This window comes from Callithrix jacchus, chromosome 2 (genome assembly GCF_049354715.1).
Source record: "Callithrix jacchus isolate 240 chromosome 2, calJac240_pri, whole genome shotgun sequence".
Lineage (NCBI taxonomy): Eukaryota > Metazoa > Chordata > Mammalia > Primates > Cebidae > Callithrix > Callithrix jacchus.
Window position 1 is genome coordinate 49,352,168 of NC_133503.1, and position 21,384 is coordinate 49,373,551.

General features: G+C 54.5%; 1 protein-coding gene across 6 annotated transcripts in view; it reads left to right on the forward strand.

The window, feature by feature from the left end:
- The window catches only part of SYNPO (synaptopodin), a 70,245-nt gene extending 50,056 nt beyond the window's left edge, over positions 1-20,189 (forward strand). For 4 of the 6 annotated variants that reach the window (XM_078363041.1, XM_078363047.1, XM_008987917.5 and 1 more), the window contains 2 exons: positions 9,293-11,658; positions 17,480-20,189. In XM_078363041.1, coding sequence (XP_078219167.1) covers positions 9,293-11,658; positions 17,480-18,145 — 3,032 coding nt within the window. In that variant the 3' untranslated portion in view covers positions 18,146-20,189. Of the gene's footprint in view, positions 1-2,433; positions 2,638-9,292; positions 13,667-17,479 lie in introns of those variants that run through there. The other 2 variants (XM_008987942.5, XM_078363054.1) reach the window with 2 other exon arrangements.
- Positions 20,190-21,384: the final 1,195 nt, after the last annotated feature.

Here is a 21,384-nt window from a genome sequence, read left to right on the forward strand (position 1 = left end):
TCCTGGATTGCTTCATCCTAATTCATCTTACTCTTAGCCTCTATGTTTTCCCCTCACTTCATGAAACATTCTTCCTCTTGGGTCTAACACAGTGATTTGAGATTTCATCTTCCTCTTCTCTCACAAACATGTTGCTCTCTCCTTCCTTCTCCTACCGCTCCCAGGAACCACCCTCTAGGTCTCTGATCTAGCATCTAGATGACTTTTGGACTTAGACACATATAAAATTCATCTCCAAGGATGAATGGTGGAGCAAATGTGAAGGGGGAGCCTTTAGATTGTGGAAGTGCTTGTCCTTCAGTAGTTTATTTAGTCACCACGGTGATGGCTTCAACCCCTCCTGGGTGATGGCTTCTGCTGAGTCTGGGGGCGTTGAGAGAGGACAGAGACCAGTCCTGGCCCTAGAGGCACAGGGCTAAGGGGAAGGACCACATCTTTGTGGTGGACCAGGCCCTGGGAAGAGTGGAGGGGACCCACAGATGACCTAGGCCCCGCCCTGACCCTGGCAGAGGCATGGTCTAGGGGAAACCACCTCTTTCCCCTGCCCTGGCTTGCCACCTTTTTGTCTTTTAGATGATATGCTTTCTCTGGGAAGGCAGGGTGTGACAGTCCTTTCTGCACTCCCAAGGCTTCCAGGGAGTGGGGTGGGGGGTGGGCGGTGGGGAGGGTGAAACAGCGGGAGGGGGCTTCGTGAGCACAGACCTAGCTCACCAGGGCTGGCCAGAGAGGAGGGATCCTGGGCTGTGACCCTGTGATCCTCTCTGTGAGCCCTCCCTTTCCAGTTTGCTGTATACCTGGGGCTCAGCCTGCCTCTCTCTGACTTACCATTTCAAAGTTTCTAAAAACTTACTGATTATAGATTAGCGATTATCCCAGTAAAGTGGGCAAGAGAGAGGCTGTGGCTCCTGGCCTTTGGCAGGGCCGTGGTCAGCCAGTAGGGAGCAGGGCTTGTGGTCTGCAAGGATAGAAGTCGGATCAGGCCTGCGCTGACTGAAGAGCCCTCATCTTAGCTTCCTCCTGCTCCTCCATCTCTGCCCTCCCTGATCCCAACCCACTGCCAGCAGAGAGAAACCAGAAGTTTGGCCAGGCCCAGCCTCCTTCCCCTGGGTTTCTGAGTTTTCTCAACCTGCTGTTTCCTCTGAGCCCTGTTCCTGCTCTGAGGCCTCTGGGCCAGATTGAACAGGGGAGGAGCACTGATCTAGGAGTCTGAATGGATTGATGAGGGCTTCCTAGAAGAAGTGGCCATTGGGCTGGGCCTGGGTGGGTGAGTAGGGAAGGTGAGTGTGCTTGTGGGGACCTCTTCAGAAGGAAGGCACCAGGCTTGAGATCAATCAGACCCCGGGGGCCCCTTGCTAAGCTGTGAAACCTGGGATGAGTTAGCTGCTTCTGTGTGCCTCATCTTCCTCATCTACGAAATGGGGCTAAGGGAACCTCCTTGTGAATTGCTGTCAGGATTAAATGAGAAAAGACATGTGAAACCCTTGGCTTGGCAGTATCTGATGCCCCCAAAATGTTGGCTCTTGTCATCCTCATAGATTTCCTGTTTATTCTGCAAGTGCCAGTAGAAGATGTGGTGGGGACAAGGCAGGAATACAGAAGTGAAGCAGCAGAGGCCCCTGCCCTCGAGGCCACTGCAATCTCTGGGGAAAAATAGGGCCCAGACCCTGACTGCTACAAAGCAAAACACTGGGAAGGGGCAGCGTGGCCCACGTGACCGGCCCTGGACTGGTCATTGGGCACCCCGGGCTTGAATCCCTGCTCTTGCTCTGGCTGGCTGTGCGACCTTGAGCAAGTCACTGCACCCCTCTGTGCCAGTGTCTTTTCTAACGAGGAGAGGAGGATAGTGCTGGCCTCGGGGTTGCTGTGGAAGTAAGTGAAGTAGGCCCTGTCCTGGTACCTGGCATGTGGTGAGCACACCCTGAACGATCACTTTGGCTAGAATGAATGTTACACTGCAATTATTAAGGGTGAACATAGAACATCGGGGTGGATCAGGGAAGGCTTTTTGGAGGGGGTGGTGGCATTCTAGGTAGGCCGGAAATCTGAGGGATTAGGGCATGTAGAAAGGATGTGAGACAGAGGAGGGTTCCCGGGAGCAGGGTCTGTGCAAACGCTGCTCGGCAGGCAGGAATTCACCGTGCAGCTGTGGGAGCTGCAAGCCACTGAACTCCCTCCACTGTTGCTGAGGGCACAGAGAGAAGGTGAGTGAGCTCTCAGGCAGGCCTGGATGGCAGGGGCTTTGAATGCCAGGATGAGGACTCTCTTGATCCTCCATGTCCTGGGGAGGCAGCAGAGGGTTTTGAGCAGGAGAGAGGCATGAGTGGAGCCCAGAGGGAGGAAGATGAATCTGGCAGAATGGGGTGGGTAGATTGGCGGGGGAGAGACTGGGGGTGGAGAGGCCATTTAAAAGGCTGTTGCAAAATCGGTTTTCCTGATAAAGAGCTGGGCTGAGTCATCTGTGGAGGAGAAAAGTCATATCCAGCTCCTTCATGTTGCTGTCGATGTGGGATTTTCCTGGCTTAGTTAGCCAGGCAATTGGCTGCCTTTGCCGGAGGCTTTGAGAACCAAGGCCCGAAGGCCGGCAGGAGCATCCAGGAGGAAGCTTGGCTTCAGGGAGGACCCAGCAGAGTGAGTAAGGTGAGCACCTGGAAGTGCCTTTGTGGCTTGGGGGATGTGGCTTAGGGCGTGTGGCACCCCCCCTCTGATCTTAGTCTCTCCTCTGGGCATCAAGGGAGAGGTATATGGTGATTTCTGCCAGCCTGTGAGTGGTGAAGCAGGGGCTGGGCCTGGGGCTCCCACCCCATTTATGTGTCTTCTCCCATGCCGGGCAGTCCTTCCCACTGAAGCCTAGATTATTCTCCCGAGAGGAGGTCTGGCAGTCTGCCAACCGAAGTCAGGTTGCACTCACCACGACTCTGGGGATGGAGCGCTCCCCAGGGCATGGAGCCTGTGTCATTTCCTCCTTTCAGTGGGAGGAATGGGGAAGGGGCTGGCAAGGTAGCCAGGCCATTACTCAGGCCTCTCCATTTTCCTGCCCTCAGCTGAGCCAGAGGTTGTGCAGTGGCCAGTCATTAGCTCCTTCCTGACCTCACCAGGGGGGTGGTTTACCCAGCCTGTTTACTCTTCCTGTTGCCAAGACCCCCAGACAACCACAATGGGCTGCCTTGAGCCAGTCTCTATTCCTGCCCCCCCCACCCCACCCCCCCCACCCCGCTCTGTCTCACCCCACCCCCCCCAACCCCCCGCTCTGTCTCACCCCACCCACCCGACCCTGGCTGGACCCTCCCATTGACGGCATCGTGTGAAGAAGCATTTCCTAGAATTCTCCCTGTCCTGACCTTCTGCTCTGGCCTCCCTTCCCCGGCCCCACCTCCCTCCTGTGGATCCTCCGTCCACACGGGCCCCAGTGGTGGGCAGAACAGGCAGCTGCCCACAGAGGGTGGTTGGGGTGGGAAAAGGCTTTGTCTCTGCCTGCGCCAAATGAGAACTGAGGTCTCCTGACTCCCAACATTGTGACCTCCCCACTCTACTAATCTTTCATGCCCTATCAGTCATTTCTACCCTAGTAAGAATGAGTTTATCAACTCTTCTCCTGAGAGGGAGAAGTGGGAGAAAGGAGTTGTTCTAGGCAGCTGGGTTTTCAGGGGAGAAGGCACTGCTGAGGGGCATTGATCACGAGACGAGGAAGCAGATGGCTTCGCAGACCATCATCCAAGAGCACCAGAGCCTCTCTTGTTTTTCCTCTTTCCAGAGGCCTAGTCTGGAAGGAAAATAGTTAAGAGATTAGACTCAGAGCCAGACTTTCAGAGTTTTGAGTCCAGCTCTGCCACTCATAAGTTGTGCGACCCTAGGCAGGTCTCTCTGAGCCCTGGTTTCACCTGCAGAATGAGAAGAATCACAAAAGCTTGGAGCTTTTGTGAGAACTGAACAAGGTGGCGAGGGTCAGGTGCACGGCACTACTCCTGGGCTGCAGGGGGCTCAGTCGTGACAGCAGGCGGTACAAACCCCCTTCTAATGGCTATGTTGGGGCTGCTCGCATAGCCATTAGAAGGGGTTGCATTCTCGCAATCTGGTGAGTGCAGTGGCCTCGAGGGCAGGGGCCTCTGCTGCTTCACTTCTGTATTCCTGCCCAGCTTCAGGGTTTACCCGGTTGGACCCAAGTCTCCTGACCCCAGGCAGCTTTTCATCGTGCCTGCCCTCCACCCCTTCCTCTCTTGAAGGGCTGTCTTCAGGGCTCCTGATCCAATGTCCAGGGTGGGTGTTTAAAGGGTTAGCACTCCAGCCTGGCCCTGTAGAATTTTAGGTGGGGAGGCGGTAGGAGCATCATGACCTGCACAAAAACAGGCCACAGCCAGGTTGATTGAGGGTTCAGTGAGGTACCTGTCCCCTGTAGCATTTGGCTGCCTCCCACCCCTTTGACACCAGGAGCAATATCTTGGAGCAGCTGCCTGGGATATTGCCAGAGGGGGCGGCTCCATAGTCCGAGGAATTTTAGATGGAGTTGCCCCATGGTGCTCTGCTACAAGGGACTCTGGGGTGTCCCCACCAGCTTTGTTTGTGAAGGGTGGCAAAAGTCATCTGGATGGCTGGCTGGATCTATTCCAAACCTCCTGCTGAATTCCTTTTCCATGGAGTCACTGTGGGCTGGAGTGCGGGCTGCAGGAGCTCGCCTTGGAGGGCAGGGCTCACTTACCTCCCGACCTTTGTCGTCATTCCTCTTGTTACAGAACAGTAGCTTGGGGGCAGTGCTAAGCTCAGAGAAGTGGTGGTGATGGGATCTTAGCAGCAGTGGTGGCCGTGAATGGGGCCTCAATAGGAGTCAGCTGACCTGGTCCTGGGCTCACATCCTCCTCTCTTGGCCCCTTCCCTCACTGAGCCTCCCAGGCCAGCTTATCTTTAAAGGCCATTACACTCTGACATTTGAAGATTTTCTAAACCCATGGCCTTCTAGAGCCAGTAAGGAAAAAAGCAGAAAAATGCAGGGGCATTGAGAGGTCTGGATTAATCAAACACTGAAGTGCTTTCTATGAGCCTCGCACGGTGGGAACCAGCCAGCCAGGAGCCTGGTACTCTCTGCAGTCACGTAGAGCCAGGTGTGAACACAGCTCCACTTCTTCCTGGTTCTGTGATCTTGGGCAGCTCACTTTACCTCTCTGAGCCTTACTTTTCTCATCAACAAGGTGTGCATAATAATAGTTTGTGCCTTTTAGGGTTGCTTTGGAAATTAAATGAGCAAGTGCATGTATAGATATATAGTCAGTGACATACCAATGGTAGCTACTCTTGCTGCAACTGTGTCCTCAGAAACACTGGCCAGACTAGAGATGTTTATCCTGACTCTGTCCCAAGGGGATGTGATGTATCTGTAAATCTCTGCAGAGCTGTCAGGCAGGAATGAATGAGAAAACTTTTTATCTGTGCAGCCCCAGGGAGGCAGAACCACATCAAGAAATTGGATGAGGATTGGGTGAGATGGTTCATTCCTGTAATCCCAGCACTTTGGGAGGCTGAGGCGGGCAGATCACAAGGTTAGGCAATCGAGACCATCCTGGCTAACCTGATGAAAGACCATCTCTACTAAAACACAAAAAAATTAGCCAGGCGTGGTGGTGTGTGCCTGTAGTCCCAGCTACTTGGGAGGCTGGGGCAGGGGAATTGCTTGAACCCAGGAGGCGGAGATTGCAGTGAGCCGAGATTGCATCATTGCAATCCAGCCTTGTGACAGAGCAAGACTCCGTCTCAAAAAAAAAAAAGAAAGAAAGAAAGAAAGTGGATGACGGCCAGGTGTGGTGGCTCACGCCTGTAATCCCAGCACTTTGGGAGGCTGAGGAGGGTGAATCACTTGAGCTCAGGAGTTCAAGATCAGCCTGGGCAACATAGTGAAATCCTGTCTCTACAAAAAATACAAAAATTAGCCAGGCATGGTGGCCCATGTCTATAGTCCTAGTTACTCAGAAGGCTGAGGTGGGAGGATCGCTTGATTCTGGGAGGTTGACGCTGCAGTGAACCATGATGGCGCCATTGCACTCCAGCCTAAGCAACAGAGTAAGACCCTGTCTCAGAAAAAAAAAAAAAAAGTGGATGTAAGTTAATGAAAGTAGAAATTTTCTAGCTGAGGAATGTTAATTAGTGGAAGGCACCTCCTGGGGTAGTGAGCTCATGTCACCTGAGTATGTAAGCAGAGACTTGTACGCTCAAGGGTGTGGTTTAGAAGATGCAAGAATTGTGTGGGGGTTGGACTTGGTGACAGCCACCTCTGAGATTCTGAGGTTCTGTGTTTTGGGGCAGTAAGCTCTGCCTCCTCGTCACTCTGGAATCCCCTGCTGTTCGACCTTCAGTGAATCTCCTGTGCTAGAAGAGTATCTGACCTTTTCCAGGGAGTGGAATGGGGTGACCAACTGCCAGCTTATGCCAGGATAGCGTGAGCCCTCTGTCTGTCCACCTGGACTTCATGGCAGTCAGGCCTTGGCATTCATGATCTCACTATGGCCTCCCAACTCTCAAGTTAAGGAGACTATGGCTCTGAGAGGTGCAGTAACTTGCCATGGTCACATGGCTAGCAAATGGCAGAGCCTGGCTTCAGGACAGGAGGCCTGGTTTCTAAGCAGAGCAGAGATGGATGCTACATGAGCTGAGCAACCTCTCAGAGCCCTCCTGCGTGGCTGGCACTCCCTTCCAGGGAGCAGCCTGGCTAATAGATGGCTAATAGACACCTTTAATAGGTGGGGCGATCCAGGCAGGAGAGGAGTCCTACTGGGGGCAGCAGCATCATGGGAGGGTGGGATAGAAAGAAATCCTGGGAGAATATAGAAGAACTGACAACAGTGGTTACCTGATGTGCTCTCACTTCACTGTTTCTAATAGGTGAGGGGAAAGCCAGGTTTGATGGAGGAGGGAAGAAGGAGGTTGGGGCCAGGAAGCCTGTGGCTGCTTGGCCACAGGCCCCAGTGAAGCTGCTGTGATGCTGCTGGTCACAGCTTCTCTGCTCTGTGTGGGCCTCCCTGTGGCTCCTGTGTGTGGGTCAGCAGGCTCTACCCTGGGTTACTCTCTGGACTTCTGTTTCCCACCTATGAAACAGGGTGGTGATGAAATACCTCCTCTGTAGGAGCGCTTCCAGCTCTGAGAGTCCATGAATTCAGAGCCTTGCTGGCAAGATGCCTAGAAAGACTGTCCCTGGAGACGGACTCAGCATGCCATAGCCAGTGCTAATGAGGGCAAGGGAGAGGAGGGCAGGGTCAGATTCCTCAAGAACTAATTAGCTTCCCACAGTCGGGAGGAGTGGGCTGATGGAGAGGGGGATTTTCTCAGCCACGGATGTTGCTTCTGACCCTGGTCTCAGACTGATCCATCCACCTGTCTGCCAATGCATTTGTTCATGCATCATTTGTACATCTATTATTCAACAACTATAAATTGAGCACCAACTGTGTGCCAGCTGGGCACTGGGGATAGAAAGAGAAATGGTTGCCTACAGTGATCTTATAGTTTAATAGGGGACTGATCCTAGCCTGATCTCAGGACCTCAAGTCCCAGATTGAACCCTGACTCTTGATGACCTTGTTCCTGTCCCCTGTGTCCCAAAGAGACTTTTGGGATGAGCAAACAGCTTGAGCATGGGCTGGAGACCTGAGAGAGAACATTTCTGACTCCAGCTTTGTCACCCTTGGCTTTGCAACCTGGGGCAGTTACTTATATATCTCTGAACCTCCATTTCGTCTTCTGTAAAACACAGGCCAGCAATGCTTGTCTCATTGTGGTCTTGTGCAGATAAAACAAAAGAATGCAATATTCTAGTATAGTCATTGGTGAGATTAGCTCAATTTGTTACTTTTCTAGTGTTAAAAGATGTGAATTTTAAAATGATTATTTAAGTAAAAATGGGAAGAAATCCTGGGAGGATATAGAAGAAACTGACAACAGTGATTACCTGATTGTGATGTGGAGTCATCAGGGATGGGGCTACACTGTTTACTGTATACTTTTTTATGTTTTAATTTTTAGGGCCAGGTATGGTGGCTTATGCCTGTAATCTCAGCATTTTAGGAAGCCAAGGCCAGAGGATCACTTAAGCCCAGGAGTTTGAGACTAGCCTGCGCAACATAGTGAGACCCCTTCTCTACAAAAAATACAAAAAAAAAAAAGGCTAAGAATGGTGGCGCACACCAATACTCCCAGCTACTTGGGAGGCTGAGGTGGAAGGATGGCTTGAGCCCAGGAGGTTGAGGCTGCAGTAAGCTATGATAGTGCCACTGCACTCCAGCCTGGCCAACAGAGCAAGACCCTGTCTCAGAAAAGTAAAAATAAAATAAAAATGAATGAATAAATAAATTTTTAGACCATGTTAATGCATTACCTACTCTAAAAAGGGAAAGTATTAGCGGTCCTTGATTTGGATTCCCCCGACTGTTGCTGATACGGCATTTTACCAAACTCAGTGCGAACGCCACAGCCTGGGCCACAACAGCAAAACTCCTCAAGACAAACAAAAAAACAAGACAGGCAGGGCCATCACCCCTTGAAACTATGCTCTGGGTGAGGAGACAGATAATAGGGCAACATAAAGATCATTTCAACTTGGTGAATGCCATGGAGAAAATAAAACAGATGGGATAGGAGAAGGAAAGGCGCCTCCACGGAGAGGACATTCCAACCGAGATTTGAGCAGCAAGAAGGAACCAGCTGGGACTGCTACCTAGGAAAAGATGATTCCAAGCAGAGGGAGCAGCAAGTCCGAAGGCCCTGGGGCAGGAACGTCCTTGGCATTTTCATGGAAGAGAAAGCAAGCCAGGGTGGCAGAGCCTAGTGAGAAGAGAAGGCTGGTGGGAGAGGAGCCAGGGACACAGTGGGACTTCTAGGGGAGGTATTCGCACTCAGTCTGGTAGAATGCCGTATCAGCAACTGTCAGGCGGCATCCAAATCAAGGACCAGTTAATCCTGAGAGGATAATCATGGTGGTGTAGAGGCGGTGGCATTTGAGTCGGGCCATGAAAGGTAGATCAGGGCTGATGATGAAGTGAGCTAATTCTAAGAAACAGTGAGTGAGGATCAAATTCCAGAGGAAGAGATCCTGTGTAGGGAGGGCCGAGGCGACCACCTCTGCACGCCTGTCTCAGCCCGGAATGTGGTCAGCCCTGAGGCTCTCAGCTCGGAAGGCTGCTGGCCCCCTGACAGTCCCACTGTGCATCTATCTTTGTGTCTGCTTCTTAATTCCTTCAGCACCACCTGGGTTGGGATCTCACCCCTGTGTCACTGCATGCCTGTTTGCTAACTGGGCTTCTGTTCCTTCCTGCAGCGTTGGGCCGGAGCACTAGCCTCACAGAGAAGGATCTGAAAGAGGCCAAGGTGCGGAGCCAGCAGATCGCAGCCCAGCTGACCACCCCTCCCAGCTCCAATTCCCGTGGTGTCCAGCTCTTCAACAGGCGCCGGCAGAGGGTGAACGAGTTCACTTTGGAGAGCCACGGCCCAAGGGGACAGAAGCCCAGCCAGGAGTCCCTCAGGGTGCTCCCTGCAAGCCCTCATGACTCAGGTCATGCCCCAGGGCTCAGCCTGAGTTCCACCTCGCTGCCGGAGCCAGGCCCTCCACGGCACCCCAGTCCCCAGAGCCCCGACAGAGGGGTCCCTGGCCACAGCATGGAGGGGTACTCAGAGGAGGCTAGCTTGCTCCGGCACCTGGAGAAGGTGGCCAGTGAGGAGGAAGAGGTGCCACTGGTGGTTTATCTAAAGGAGAATGCGGCACTGCTGACGGCCAATGGGCTCCACCTGTCCCAAAACCGAGAGGCCCAGCAGTCCTCACCGGCCCCACCTCCGGCGGAGGTCCACAGCCCGGCTGCAGATGTCAACCAAAACCTTGCCTCACCCAGTGCCACACTCACCACAGCAGCTTCTAACAGCAGCCACAACCTGCCAGCCACTGATGTCAATCAGAACCCCCCGGCAACTGCCATCCCACAGAGCCTGCCACTTTCTAGCATCCAACAGAATTCCTCAGAGGCCCAACTCCCATCAAATGGCACAGTGCCTGCTTCCAAACCCAGCACGCTGTGTGCTGACGGGCAACCCCAGGCACCGGCTGAGGAGGTGAGATGCAGCACGCTCCTAATTGACAAGGTGTCGACTCCAGCTCCCGCCACCAGCACCTTCTCCAGAGAAGCTACGCTCATCCCCAGCTCCAGGCCCCCAGCCTCAGATTTCATGTCCAGCTCCCTGCTCATCGACATCCAGCCCAACACCCTAGTGGTGTCAGCAGATCAAGAGATGTCTGGGAGAGCAGCTGCCACCACGCCCACCAAGGTATACAGTGAGGTCCACTTCACACTGGCCAAGCCCCCATCAGTTGTCAACAGGACGGCCAGGCCTTTTGGGATCCAGGCGCCAGGGGGCACCAGCCAGATGGAGAGGAGCCCCATGCTAGAGAGACGACATTTTGGGGAGAAGGCCCCGGCTCCCCAGCCCCCAAGTGTGCCAGACAGGAGCCCCCGGCCACAGAGACACATAATGTCCTGCAGCCCCATGGTGGAAAGGAGGCTGATGGGGCAGCGAAGCCCGGCCTCGGAGAGACGCCCCTTGGGGAACTTCACTCCACCCCCCACCTACGCTGAGACCTTGTCCACAGCCCCTCTGGCTTCCTGGGTAAGGTCTCCTCCCTCTTATTCTGCCCTGTACCCCAGCTCTGACCCCAAGTCTTCTCACCTGAAGGGCCAGGTGGTTTCCACCAGCAAGACGGGCATCCTGGAGGAGTCGATGGCCCGCCGGGGCAGCCGCAAATCCATGTTTACCTTTGTGGAGAAGCCCAAGGTGACCCCGAATCCAGACCTGCTGGATCTGGTACAGACAGCAGATGAGAAGCGGCGGCAGAGGGACCAAGGGGAGGTGGGCGTGGAGGAGGAGCCCTTTGCCCTGGGGGCCGAGGCCTCCAACTTCCAGCAGGAGCCAGCACCTCGAGACAGAGCCAGCCCTGCAGTGGCGGAAGAGGCAGTCCCAGAGTGGGCCTCCTGCCTCAAGTCACCCCGCATCCAGGCCAAACCGAAGCCCAAACCCAACCAGAACCTCTCTGAGGCCTCTGGGAAAGGGGCTGAGCTCTATGCACGCCGCCAGTCACGGATGGAGAAATATGTCATCGAGTCTTCAAGCCACACGCCGGAGCTGGCCCGCTGCCCGTCACCCACCATGTCCCTGCCTTCGTCCTGGAAATACCCCACTAACGCCCCCGGGGCCTTCCGAGTGGCATCCCGAAGCCCAGCCCGGACCCCACCCGCCTCCCTCTACCATGGCTTTCTGCCTGAGAACGGGGTCCTGCGCCCGGAGCCCACCAAGCAGCCGCCATACCAGCTGCGGCCCTCACTCTTTGTCCTATCACCTATCAAGGAGCCTGCCAAGGTCTCTCCAAGAGCTGCCTCGCCCGTCAAGCCCACCTCCTTGGACCTGGTGCCCAACCTGCCCAAGGGGTGTCTTCCTCCATCTCCTGCCCTGTCTCGGGCCTCGCGATCCTCGCCGGGCCTCTACACCTCCCCCGGCCAGGACAGCCTGCAGCCCACTGCCATGAGCCCTCCCTACGGTGGTGACATCTCCCCTGTGTCTCCCTCCAGGGCGTGGTCTCCCCGAGCCAAGCAGGCCCCCAGGCCCTCCTTCTCCACCCGGAATGCCGGGATCGAGGCTCAGGTGTGGAAGCCTTCCTTCTGCTTCAAGTAACAGACCCCATGGGGGTTCCACTGCCGATCAAGTCCCCTCCTTGAGGGCCAGATGGAGAGCAGATGTGGCAGGAAATGGCACAGAGCTGAGTGAGGAGAATGGGGAGTCCATGGTTCAAGGTCAGATGCAGCCGCCAGCTGGCTTTGTGACCTTGGGCAAGTCGCCTCCCCTCTCTGAGCTGCAGCTGCCCCTCCCCTACTACAGTTGGGGTCAGACTCCATGTCTGAGTGGGGAGGAGGGTCATGGAGAGAGAACTGTCGTGGCAGCCCTGATGCAGCAGAGGGGTGTCCTCTGGCCTTTGTGAGCTGTAGAGATGCAGTCTGATGTCAGCGTCTTGCTGGGGGAGTGGCCTAGAAGGGGATCCTAACGGGGACTTCTGGAGCAAACAGAGCCTGCCGGTGCCTGTGGAGTCAGCCAGCCAAGGGTCTGCCTCCTCAGCTGCCCAGGAGGCCTCCCTCACGAGGCCCAAGCTCCTGGCATCTTCCTTCCTGTCGCTGGATTCTCACCTCCACGGGCCTGTCTCTTCCACCTCTGCCTTCTGGACACCGTTTTCTCTCCGCTGCTTCAGAGAGCTTTGCCTCACCTCCACCTGCGCTCCTCTCCGGGGTCCTTCTGCTGGCTGTGGACTCAGCCCACCGCTGCTGTCTGATGCTTTTCTTCCCGCCCTCTCTAAGACCTGGCTCTGTTTTAGGGAGACCAGTGGGCCCAGGCCTCAGCCCCAGTTCTACCTGGCTTGTTCTCACTGCTTTAGGGGTGGAGGATGTCCAAGAGGATCCCCAAGAGAAGGAGAGCTCTGTAGGAGGCTGTGCAGATGTGGATACAGGGAGGGTGGCCCCTAGCCATGTATCCATTGGCTGTTTTGACTTCAAATTCAACCAAGATCTGCCTGGCTAAAAGAAGCCACCTCAGTGCAGTGGAACAGGGCCCGGAGGGAGGCAGGAGAGGAGGGTACCAGTCCCATATCAGCCTCCCATTTGCTGTGTGAGTTTGGCCCACTCACATTCTCTCTCTGGGCCTGTTTTATTTATACAAGGAGGGCTCTTCTAGCTATGACAGTCTGTGAGGAGTGAGAACATAGGCTGGTGCTTTGGAGAGAGGCTTGTAAGTGACAAGACAGACCCCTGGGAAGAAAGAGAAAGGAAATGGGTTATTGTCATAGGACAGGTAGAGTTAGATGGCTGTGAGGGTGACCTGGTGAGGGAATGGTTGGAATGAGCCGCTGCAGGAAGGCAAGGATGAGAAGCCTGGGCTGGACTGGCTCAGGCTCAGGATTGCCTGAGGACAGTGAGAGCATGGCAGGAGCTGGGGCAGGTGCATAGCTGTGCAGTGGGAGGGGACAGAGGAGATCTTAAGAGTGTTGAGGAAAATCTGGGATCTGGACTCTAACAGACCAACTGCATGTGTGTCTTTAAGTCTCAGTTTCCCCATTGATACAGTGAGGGTGTTGAGTCAGGTATCTGGAGACTCCTCGCCACCTCTGACACTTTCAGAGGTGATATGATACAGCCCCCCACCAAACCAGGCTTTGTCGGGGGTGAGAGAATACAGACTCAAGTGGCAGAATTCAGATAGAAGCTTCGCAAGGCTGGGGGCTGAGGACCACCCACTTCTCTTTCTCAGCCCTATTTCTGGGCTCCCCAGTGGGGCAAGGGGTGGTGGAGGCGGTGCCCATGCTGGGCTGAGCCTGCAGTTTTTGTGAGCTCTGGGCTTGTCTCCATGGGAACAAGGGTGCCTCTTAGTGAGCTCATTTCACATAGATCGAGGGGGTATGTGTGGGGGAGTTGTGAGTGAGCTCAGCTCTTTCAGGCCTGGGCTTTCCCAGAACAGAGTGAAGCCCCTGCCCTGGACCCCTGCTCCCTTCCACCCTTGAGGGCCAGCAATGGAAGAGCCCACCCTTTCTTCTGCAGCTCCTGCAGCTAGGCTGAGCTCTGCCCCCAACTTCGTTTTCTCTCCTGTTCTCAATACACTCTGCCTCAAATCCGTCTTGCTTCTTTCTTTCTTCCGTGCTGCTAGGGGTCAGGGCTGCCTTCCTCCTCCCTGATTCCAGTCCGGGAAGTGGAGTGGGCCTGCTCAATTATTGAGTGTGAAAGTGTGGCTGTGTCCTGCATGCTGCCTGCATCTGCTGTGTGTCTGGTTCTGCACAGGGACAGACGTATGCTGGCTTGGAAGCGAGCCAGAACCCTGTGCAAATCGCAGCCTTTTGTGCTTTCCTTCCCTCAGAGTTTGGCCAAAAACACTGTAGAGGATTTTGGGAAGAAACGCGCTACCTCTTCTGGTTCAGGTTTGTTTGGGTTCTTTACAACGTGGAATCGAAATGCCTCTATCGGCATTCGCTCTCCAGTTCTCTCAGGTCCCCTCCCTACTCCCGATGATCTAAATCTGGCCATTTCCCACATTTGCCATGGTTTTCACTCCTGGCTCCTAAAAGCATGGAGTTGCTGGTGGAAAGGAAATAACTGCCATCAAGGGTCAGGGGAGCTGGGTTCTGGCCCCAGGTCTGAAGCTGATTCCTGTGTGACCTCAGACAACCTCTTCCAATCTCTGGGCCTCAGTTTCCCCTTCTGTGCAGTGAAAGGATGGCAGAAGGTGGTGTGGAAGCTCTGTTTGGTCTCTTACGGTCCAGGGTTGACTGTGTTCTATTCATGCCTTCACCCCACACATGTGCCCTGCTTTGGGTCTGGAGCCGGGTTGAGTGGCTGCTACTTTTTGAATTTTCACCCCCTGCATTCCCAGGGAGCTCTGGTGTGCAGGGTGCATTGAGCTCTCTGTCAGAAAGTGAACAGTTCTGATTTCCTGAAGCCTTTTCATATTGTGCACACTCCCCACTCCAAATGTACATACAGAGTCAGTGCCCAGGCATGGCTGTTAGGATGAGGTCAGGCTCTGGCCCATCTCCAGATGATGAGGAGCTGCTTACCACTGCCCTCAACATTCAACCCCTGTTTGAGCCATTCTGTTTTATAGTCTTGGCTGAATTATTATTCCTTCCACTTGTTGACCCCAGCTTTCCCCCTGTGGCCACCAAAGGCAGAAACAATGCTTTAGAGATTTTTAGGTAGCTATCATGGCTCTCCTGTGCAGCCTACTCTCCTGGCTGATGACCTCAGTTTCCTCTGCCTCAGTGGTTGTTGACTGGCTTGGATCATGACTGGCTTGGATCTAGGCCCCACCTCCCTACTTAGGGTGGCACTGTGGTCAGGTGTTGGGTTATGCCAGAACCCAACCTGATTCATGCCAAAGTCCACCCTGATTTGGCATTTGGCTCTGGTCCTTCTCATCTGGCCGTGGAGCCGGGACCTCCCTCCCAGCTCCTCTCCCTAAACTGTGGGGTCTGCCTTCCGGGGCCAGCCTGACTGGGATGTGCCACAGACACAGAGAAGCTCCCAGTGTCTTTGGCTCATGTATACACAATTCTGACCCCAATTCTGAACCTGGGAGGAAAAGAGTGGGATTCCAGGCCGAGCCTTAACTCTCCACTTGATGACTGGGAACTTGGATGTCCCTAGGGAGTTTCTAAGAGTCACTCTGGCATTAGCGTCCCATGAAAAATATCCCATTCAGGCTGTTGTATAACATTCCTCTTTAGGTTAAAGGGTGCCATATCTGAGTCTGGGCTCATCTAGCAGCTGCTACATTCTGTTTGGATAAAACACACAATTGGTGTCTATTTCCTTCAGATTGGGAGGAATTAGAAGACTCTCAGTTGGATGAGAGGATGACTGGCTTGGTTATGGCTGATCACCGATTGGATGAAAGAATGCATCTTTGGATGGTACTAGATTTTGATTGGGTAGGAAGCACGGAATGGACTGGCTTGCTCTGAACTCTGCTGCATGACTCCTAGTGGATTGGATTGAATGGCAAGGTGGACTGGTTATTGCTGGAATCTGATTGGGTGAACAGTTGGAAGAAAGTTCAGGAGATACACATTAGGCAGGGATTCCCAAGTCCTCCACTTTCAAACCAGTTCAAACTGCTTACACCTGTAGCCTTTGAGCAGCACGCGTGTGTGCGCAAACACAGACACACACACGCACACACACTTCCTGGGGGAGCAGGACACACTAGATTGTTATCTACACCCCGAGCTTCATTTTCATCATTTGTTAAATGGGTGTGGTAATGCCAGCTACCTCACTAATCTGTTGTGAAAACCTAATGAGATAAAGGATGAGAAGGAAATTTGTAGACTGAAAAGTCCTTAAGTAGATAGGAACAGATACGGCCGTGCATCGCAGAGCAGTGCTTCATAGCCTCAAAGCTGTTCACCATCTTGGCCTCTCTAAAATCACACTCCCTTCCCCATGCTGTGAGAAAGCTCAGTGAGGGGTGTGTGCTGCCTAGGGAGGAATGACCCAACTTCCTTTTGTATTTCCATCTGTCAGGGGGATCTTCCTCCCTGCTCAGACATCCAAGAAAAGATGAGATCACATGGCAACATGGCAAGGGGTTTGGGGCTGAGAGGGTCTTTCCCTAAGTCCAGCTTTAATAATAATATTCAATATTTTTGCATTTTAATTTTGAATAGATAATACATCCATATGGTTCAGAAATCTAAATTTATATAAGAGGTAACATATTAAAAAGCCTTAGTCCCATCTCCCTGCTCCAGCCTACTCTCCTGGCTGAGGAGCCGGCTTCCCCTGCCTCAGTGGTTGTTGTTAACTGGCTTGGGTCATGAGCTCTAGCCCCTACCTTCCTGATCAGGGTGGCATTGTGGTCAGATGGGAGGGAGGACGTCCAGAGCCCACCCGACTTGGCATTTGGCCCTGAGACACTAGCCTCAGCCTCTTTCTAGTTCTTCCCATGTGGTCCTTGGTCCAGGACCTCCCTCCCAGCTCCTCTCCCTAAGTCATGGGGAAACTGAAGCCTCCCTCAGCTAGCCTGACTAAAAGCTTCCCAGGATGTGCCACAGACAGAGCAGCTCCCAGTGCCTCAAGCTGCACCCACCCCGTTCCTATTCTCACCCCTTTTCCTAACAGGTGACCACTTTGGTTACTCTCATGTGTATCCTTCTAGTCCTTCTTTCTTTTCTTTCTTTCTCGCTTTCTCTCTTTCTTTGACGGAGTCTTGATGTTGCCCAGGCTGGAGTGCAGTGGCACAATCTCAGTTCACTGAAACCTCTGCCTCTCATGTTCGAGCCATCCTCCTGCCTCAGCCTCCACCTCCCTCCAGTAGCTGAGATTACAGGCATGCACCACCATCACAGCTAATATTTGTATTTGTAGTAGAGACGGGGTTTTGCCATGTTGGCCAGGCTGGTCTCAAACTCCTGACCTCAGGTGATCCACCCACCTCGGCCTCCCAAAGTCCTGGGATTACAGGCGTGAGCCACCGCACCCAGTCCTTCTAGTATTTCTTTATGGTAATCAACATCTGTTGAGCACTTAGGAATGTGCCGATATATGTAATGTTCTTTTCCATCAGTTATCTCATTTAACCGTCACAACAACACTATAAGGTAAGTACTGTTATCACACCCCATTTTACAGAAGCAGAAACTGAAGCCCAGAGGGGTGAAATAACTTGCCCAAGCTCAGTCAGTCAGTTAAGGCGCTTGTCTCCAAAGCGAGCATTCTTAACACCGGGGCAGACACAAGACCCCCGGGACTCATCAAGAGTTCTGGGCTGAGAGTTTGGGCATCTGCGTTTTATTGCAGGCACTACCTGACTTTGGTCGGTGGCTTCCTTTCTCGGTGTAATGGACAAATCGGACTCGGTCCCTTCCTAAAGCCCGATGTGGAGGACCCCAGCACTAATGCCTGCCCCACCCCCTCTGCTCTCTTCCCAGGACCGCCGGGAGAGCCTGCCCACCTCCCCTCCCTGGACGCCAGGCGCGTCCCGGCCCCCCAGCAGCCTGGACGGCTGGGTGAGCCCGGGGCCGTGGGAGCCAGGCCGCGGGAGCAGCATGAGCAGCCCCCCGCCGCTGCCGCCGCCCATGTCTCCCTCGTGGAGCGAGCGCTCAGTGTCCCCGCTGCGACCCGAGACAGAGGCGCGGCCCCCCAGCCGCCAGCTGCAGGCGCTTCTGGCGCGAAACATCATCAACGCGGCCCGGCGCAAGAGCGCCTCCCCGCGGCCGGCGGGCACCGAGAGCCTGCGGCCCTTCTCCCCGCCGCGGGCGCCGCTGCCGCCGCCGCCGCCGCCGCGCATGCGCTCGCCGCAGCCCGCCCGCCGCGGCCCGGCCGCTGTGCCGCGGGCAGCGTTCGCGCCCATCCTGCGGAGCCCGCTGCCCCCGGGGCCTTCCTCCTGCACTAGTCCCCGAAGCCCGCTGCCCGCGCCTCCCAGGCCCTTCCTCTATCGCCGCTCGCCCACGGACTCCGACGTGTCCCTCGATTCCGAGGACTCCGGGGCTAAGTCTCCGGGCATCCTCGGCTACAATATCTGCCCCCGCGGGTGGAACGGCAGCCTGCGGCTCAAGCGTGGCAGCCTCCCCGCCGAGGCCTCCTGCACCACCTAGAGCCCCATCCCCCGACCCCGCCCCAGGAGGGCAGAGCCAGAAGAAGGCTCATCAGACCTGGGGAATCCAAATGTTCTGGTCTCTGGGCAGCCCCAGAGATGAGGGGTCAGCAGAGGAGAGCTCTGGGCTTGGGAATGGGTTGGGGACGCAAGCTTGAGTTCTAGCCCCTGCTCTCATTCAGTTGTGTGACCCCGGGTAAGACCCTTCCTGGTTTGACCTTCAGCGGTCCCATCCGTTTAATGGTGGCTTTGGCCAAGACAGTTCACAAATGTCAAAATTCCCCTTCCCATCAATACACACGCGCGCACGCACACACACACACACTCTTTTACACACTAATTAGTGCCTTGAATGAGGCAGGGCAGTGTGTATATTGACCCCTGGACTTGCCACCTTCAGAGTTCCATACTCCTCCTTCCCCTCCTGGCTCTGCTCTCTGGAGTCTGGCAAGTGGGGTGTGTTCAGAAGATCCCAGGCCTATGTCCCATGTCCAGGCACTGGCCTGACCATCCGGCTCCCTGGCACCAAGTCCCAGGCAGGAGCAGCTGTTTTCCATCCCTTCTCAGACAAGCTCTATTTTTATCACAATGACCTTTAGAGAGGTCTCCCAGGCCAGCTCAAGGTGTCCCACTGTCCCCTCTGGAGAGAAGAGGCAGGAAAATTCTCTCCGGGTCCCTGTCACACTACTTTCTTCACTTCAGTTCAGCCTGCCGGGGACATCTTATCTGCAGCCATAAGAGAACTCTAAGGCAGTGATTTTCCTTAGGCCCAGGCCTGGGCTTCCAGCTCATCTCTTCCTTCTGAGCCCATTCATGGCAGATTCTGGGCTCAAAGCTGAGCTGGGGAGAGAAGAGATACAGAGCTACCATGTGGCTTCACCTGATCGCCCTCAGTTTGGGGTTGCTTATTTGGAAAGAGAGAGGTAGAGTTACTAGTTATGGGAAATATGAAAGTCATGGACAGGATGCATAGGAGGAGATTCTAGCCAGGGGCAGGATTGGCTCAGATGACCTCTGAGGTCTCTTCCAGTCTTGAAATGCATTCCATGGTATTAGGAAGTCCGGGGTGGGTGGTAGTGGTGATGGGCTAATTGGGCTTGAATTCAGGCGCCAATGAGCTTGGGTAGGTGAACAGGATGTTAGGTTAGGGTCTGCCTGTTATTTCTGCCCCCTTGGGAAATGTCCCCTTCTTCAGCGTCAGACCTCAACTCCAGTGTTCAGAAAAGTAGACATTGTCCTGCCCCATCCCTTCCCCAGTGCACTCTTACCTAGCTGTTGCCCAGTGCCCAGTGACCTTGGGGAGCCTGGCTGCAGGCCCTCACTGGTTCCTTAAACCTTGGTGGCTCTGATTCCAGTCCCCACAAGGGAGTCAGGGAGGGATATGGCTGAGTTCTGTAGTTTCCAGAGTTGGCAGGTAGAGCCTTCTAGAGGTTCAGAATATTAGCTTCGGGATCCACTGTGGGGCAGGAATTGGCTGAGGATCAAAAGCATGTAGGTGAAAGGATACTGGGATGTTGCATAAGGTGTGGGACAGTGTGGTTTTGGGACTTACCCACGCATCAGGGTGATGTTAGATCTCGAACCCCCAAGTGAGGCTGGAGAGAGTTAGGGTCAGTATGGAAGATCGGGTGGGGATGGGGTGCTTTAGAATAAAGGAGAGATCTTAGAGGACTCCTTGGGCCTCAGGAATGAGGACACTGCTCCTGCTGGTGCGAAGATGAGAAGGTGCTCTTACTCAGTTATGATGAGTGACTGTATTTCCCAAAGCCTCCACCTGCTGCAGGATCCCTTGTAGCACAGGAGACTGGGACTAAGGGCCCCTCGCAGAGAAGTGACACCATCAGGCCTCTGGCTGAGGCAGCAGCATAGAGGATCCACCTCTATCTGCGTTTCCCAAAGGGCTGGCAGGAGGCAGCCCCTAGCTGTTCCCCCATTGTCACTGCTTTCTCCCCATCCTCTCCTCTAACCCGCTAGAGCTTGCCTGTGTCCTGCCTCTTGTAGAATTCAGCTCTGGCCCTCAATAAATGCGTCCTGCATCCTTCTGCCTCCTGTGTCATTTTCAGCTGTGTTTGGTGCCCTTCACCCCAAGTCCATGGGACTCTGGGCAGCAGGGAATATTTGAGACACATGGGATGGTAGTATGGGAAGATCTCTCAAGCATCCACGAGAGATGGGAACAATGGACAACTTGAGGCCATAGAAGTCCCTGGCTAGGTGACCCTGAGTGAGCCCACTCCTCCAGGCCTCGGCTTTCCCATCCATGTGATGGGGAGAGTTGGTCTAGATAATGTCTCAGGGTGGTATTGTCAGGGCCCTGACCACAGAGTACTGTTACCAGAGTGGGCAGGGCCAAGCTGGGTCAGGGGTCTGTGCTCTGGGGCTGTTTCCTCAAGGCAGGCAGGGGTGCCTGGGCAGGAAAGGAGTCACTGTGAAAGGTCTCTTCTGAGCCAGGCAACCCCAGTGAGGCGAGGACTCAGACCAGGCAACCCCAAGAGGTGAGGACACGGGCCATCAGGCATCCTCTCCTGACGTGGGGTCCTTTGGCCAGAGAAGGGGATTGTGGTCCTACTCTCAGGTGAAGCTGAGCTTGCCCTGGGAACACACCTCACTCTTTCTCTCTAGAAGCTTGGGCCCACCCAGGGCCAGGAAGCTAAGGGCAGTGGACACCAGAATCCAGGTTTCTGTCTTGAGAAGGTGTCAGAAATCCGCCCCAGCCACAGCCTGCACTCACACAGGTGCTCCTCACCCTGCGCCCAGCCATCTTCACTAGGCCCACCCTTCCCCAGTAGTGGTGTGTGTGCCCTGGTCCCAATCTTTGTCTTCGGCTGGGGCCTCACCACAGCACAGTGTCTCACTGCCTACTGGTGTTCTCATCCCAGTTCCCCAGAACCTCAAGCCAAGTTCATCCCAAACTGACTTCGGTGTCTGCCCCCACTCCACTTGCTCCTCCCAAGCATGAAACAGGGGAGTGGGACTCGCTTTCCTCACTGCCCATGTCCAGTTCCTCACCAAGGCCCCGGGGTTCTTCAAAATACCTCTTAACTCCCTCTCCTCTCCATCCCCTTGTCACTGCCCTGATCCAGCCACGCAATCTCTCACCTGGCGACAGTTGGTCCTCCTGCCTCCAGTCTGGCCCCCTCCAACCCATTTCCACACAGCAGCAAAGGTATCTTTGGAAATGCCAATCCAATCACTCCATTTCACTACTTTAATCTCACCAGCAATCCTTTATCAACACAG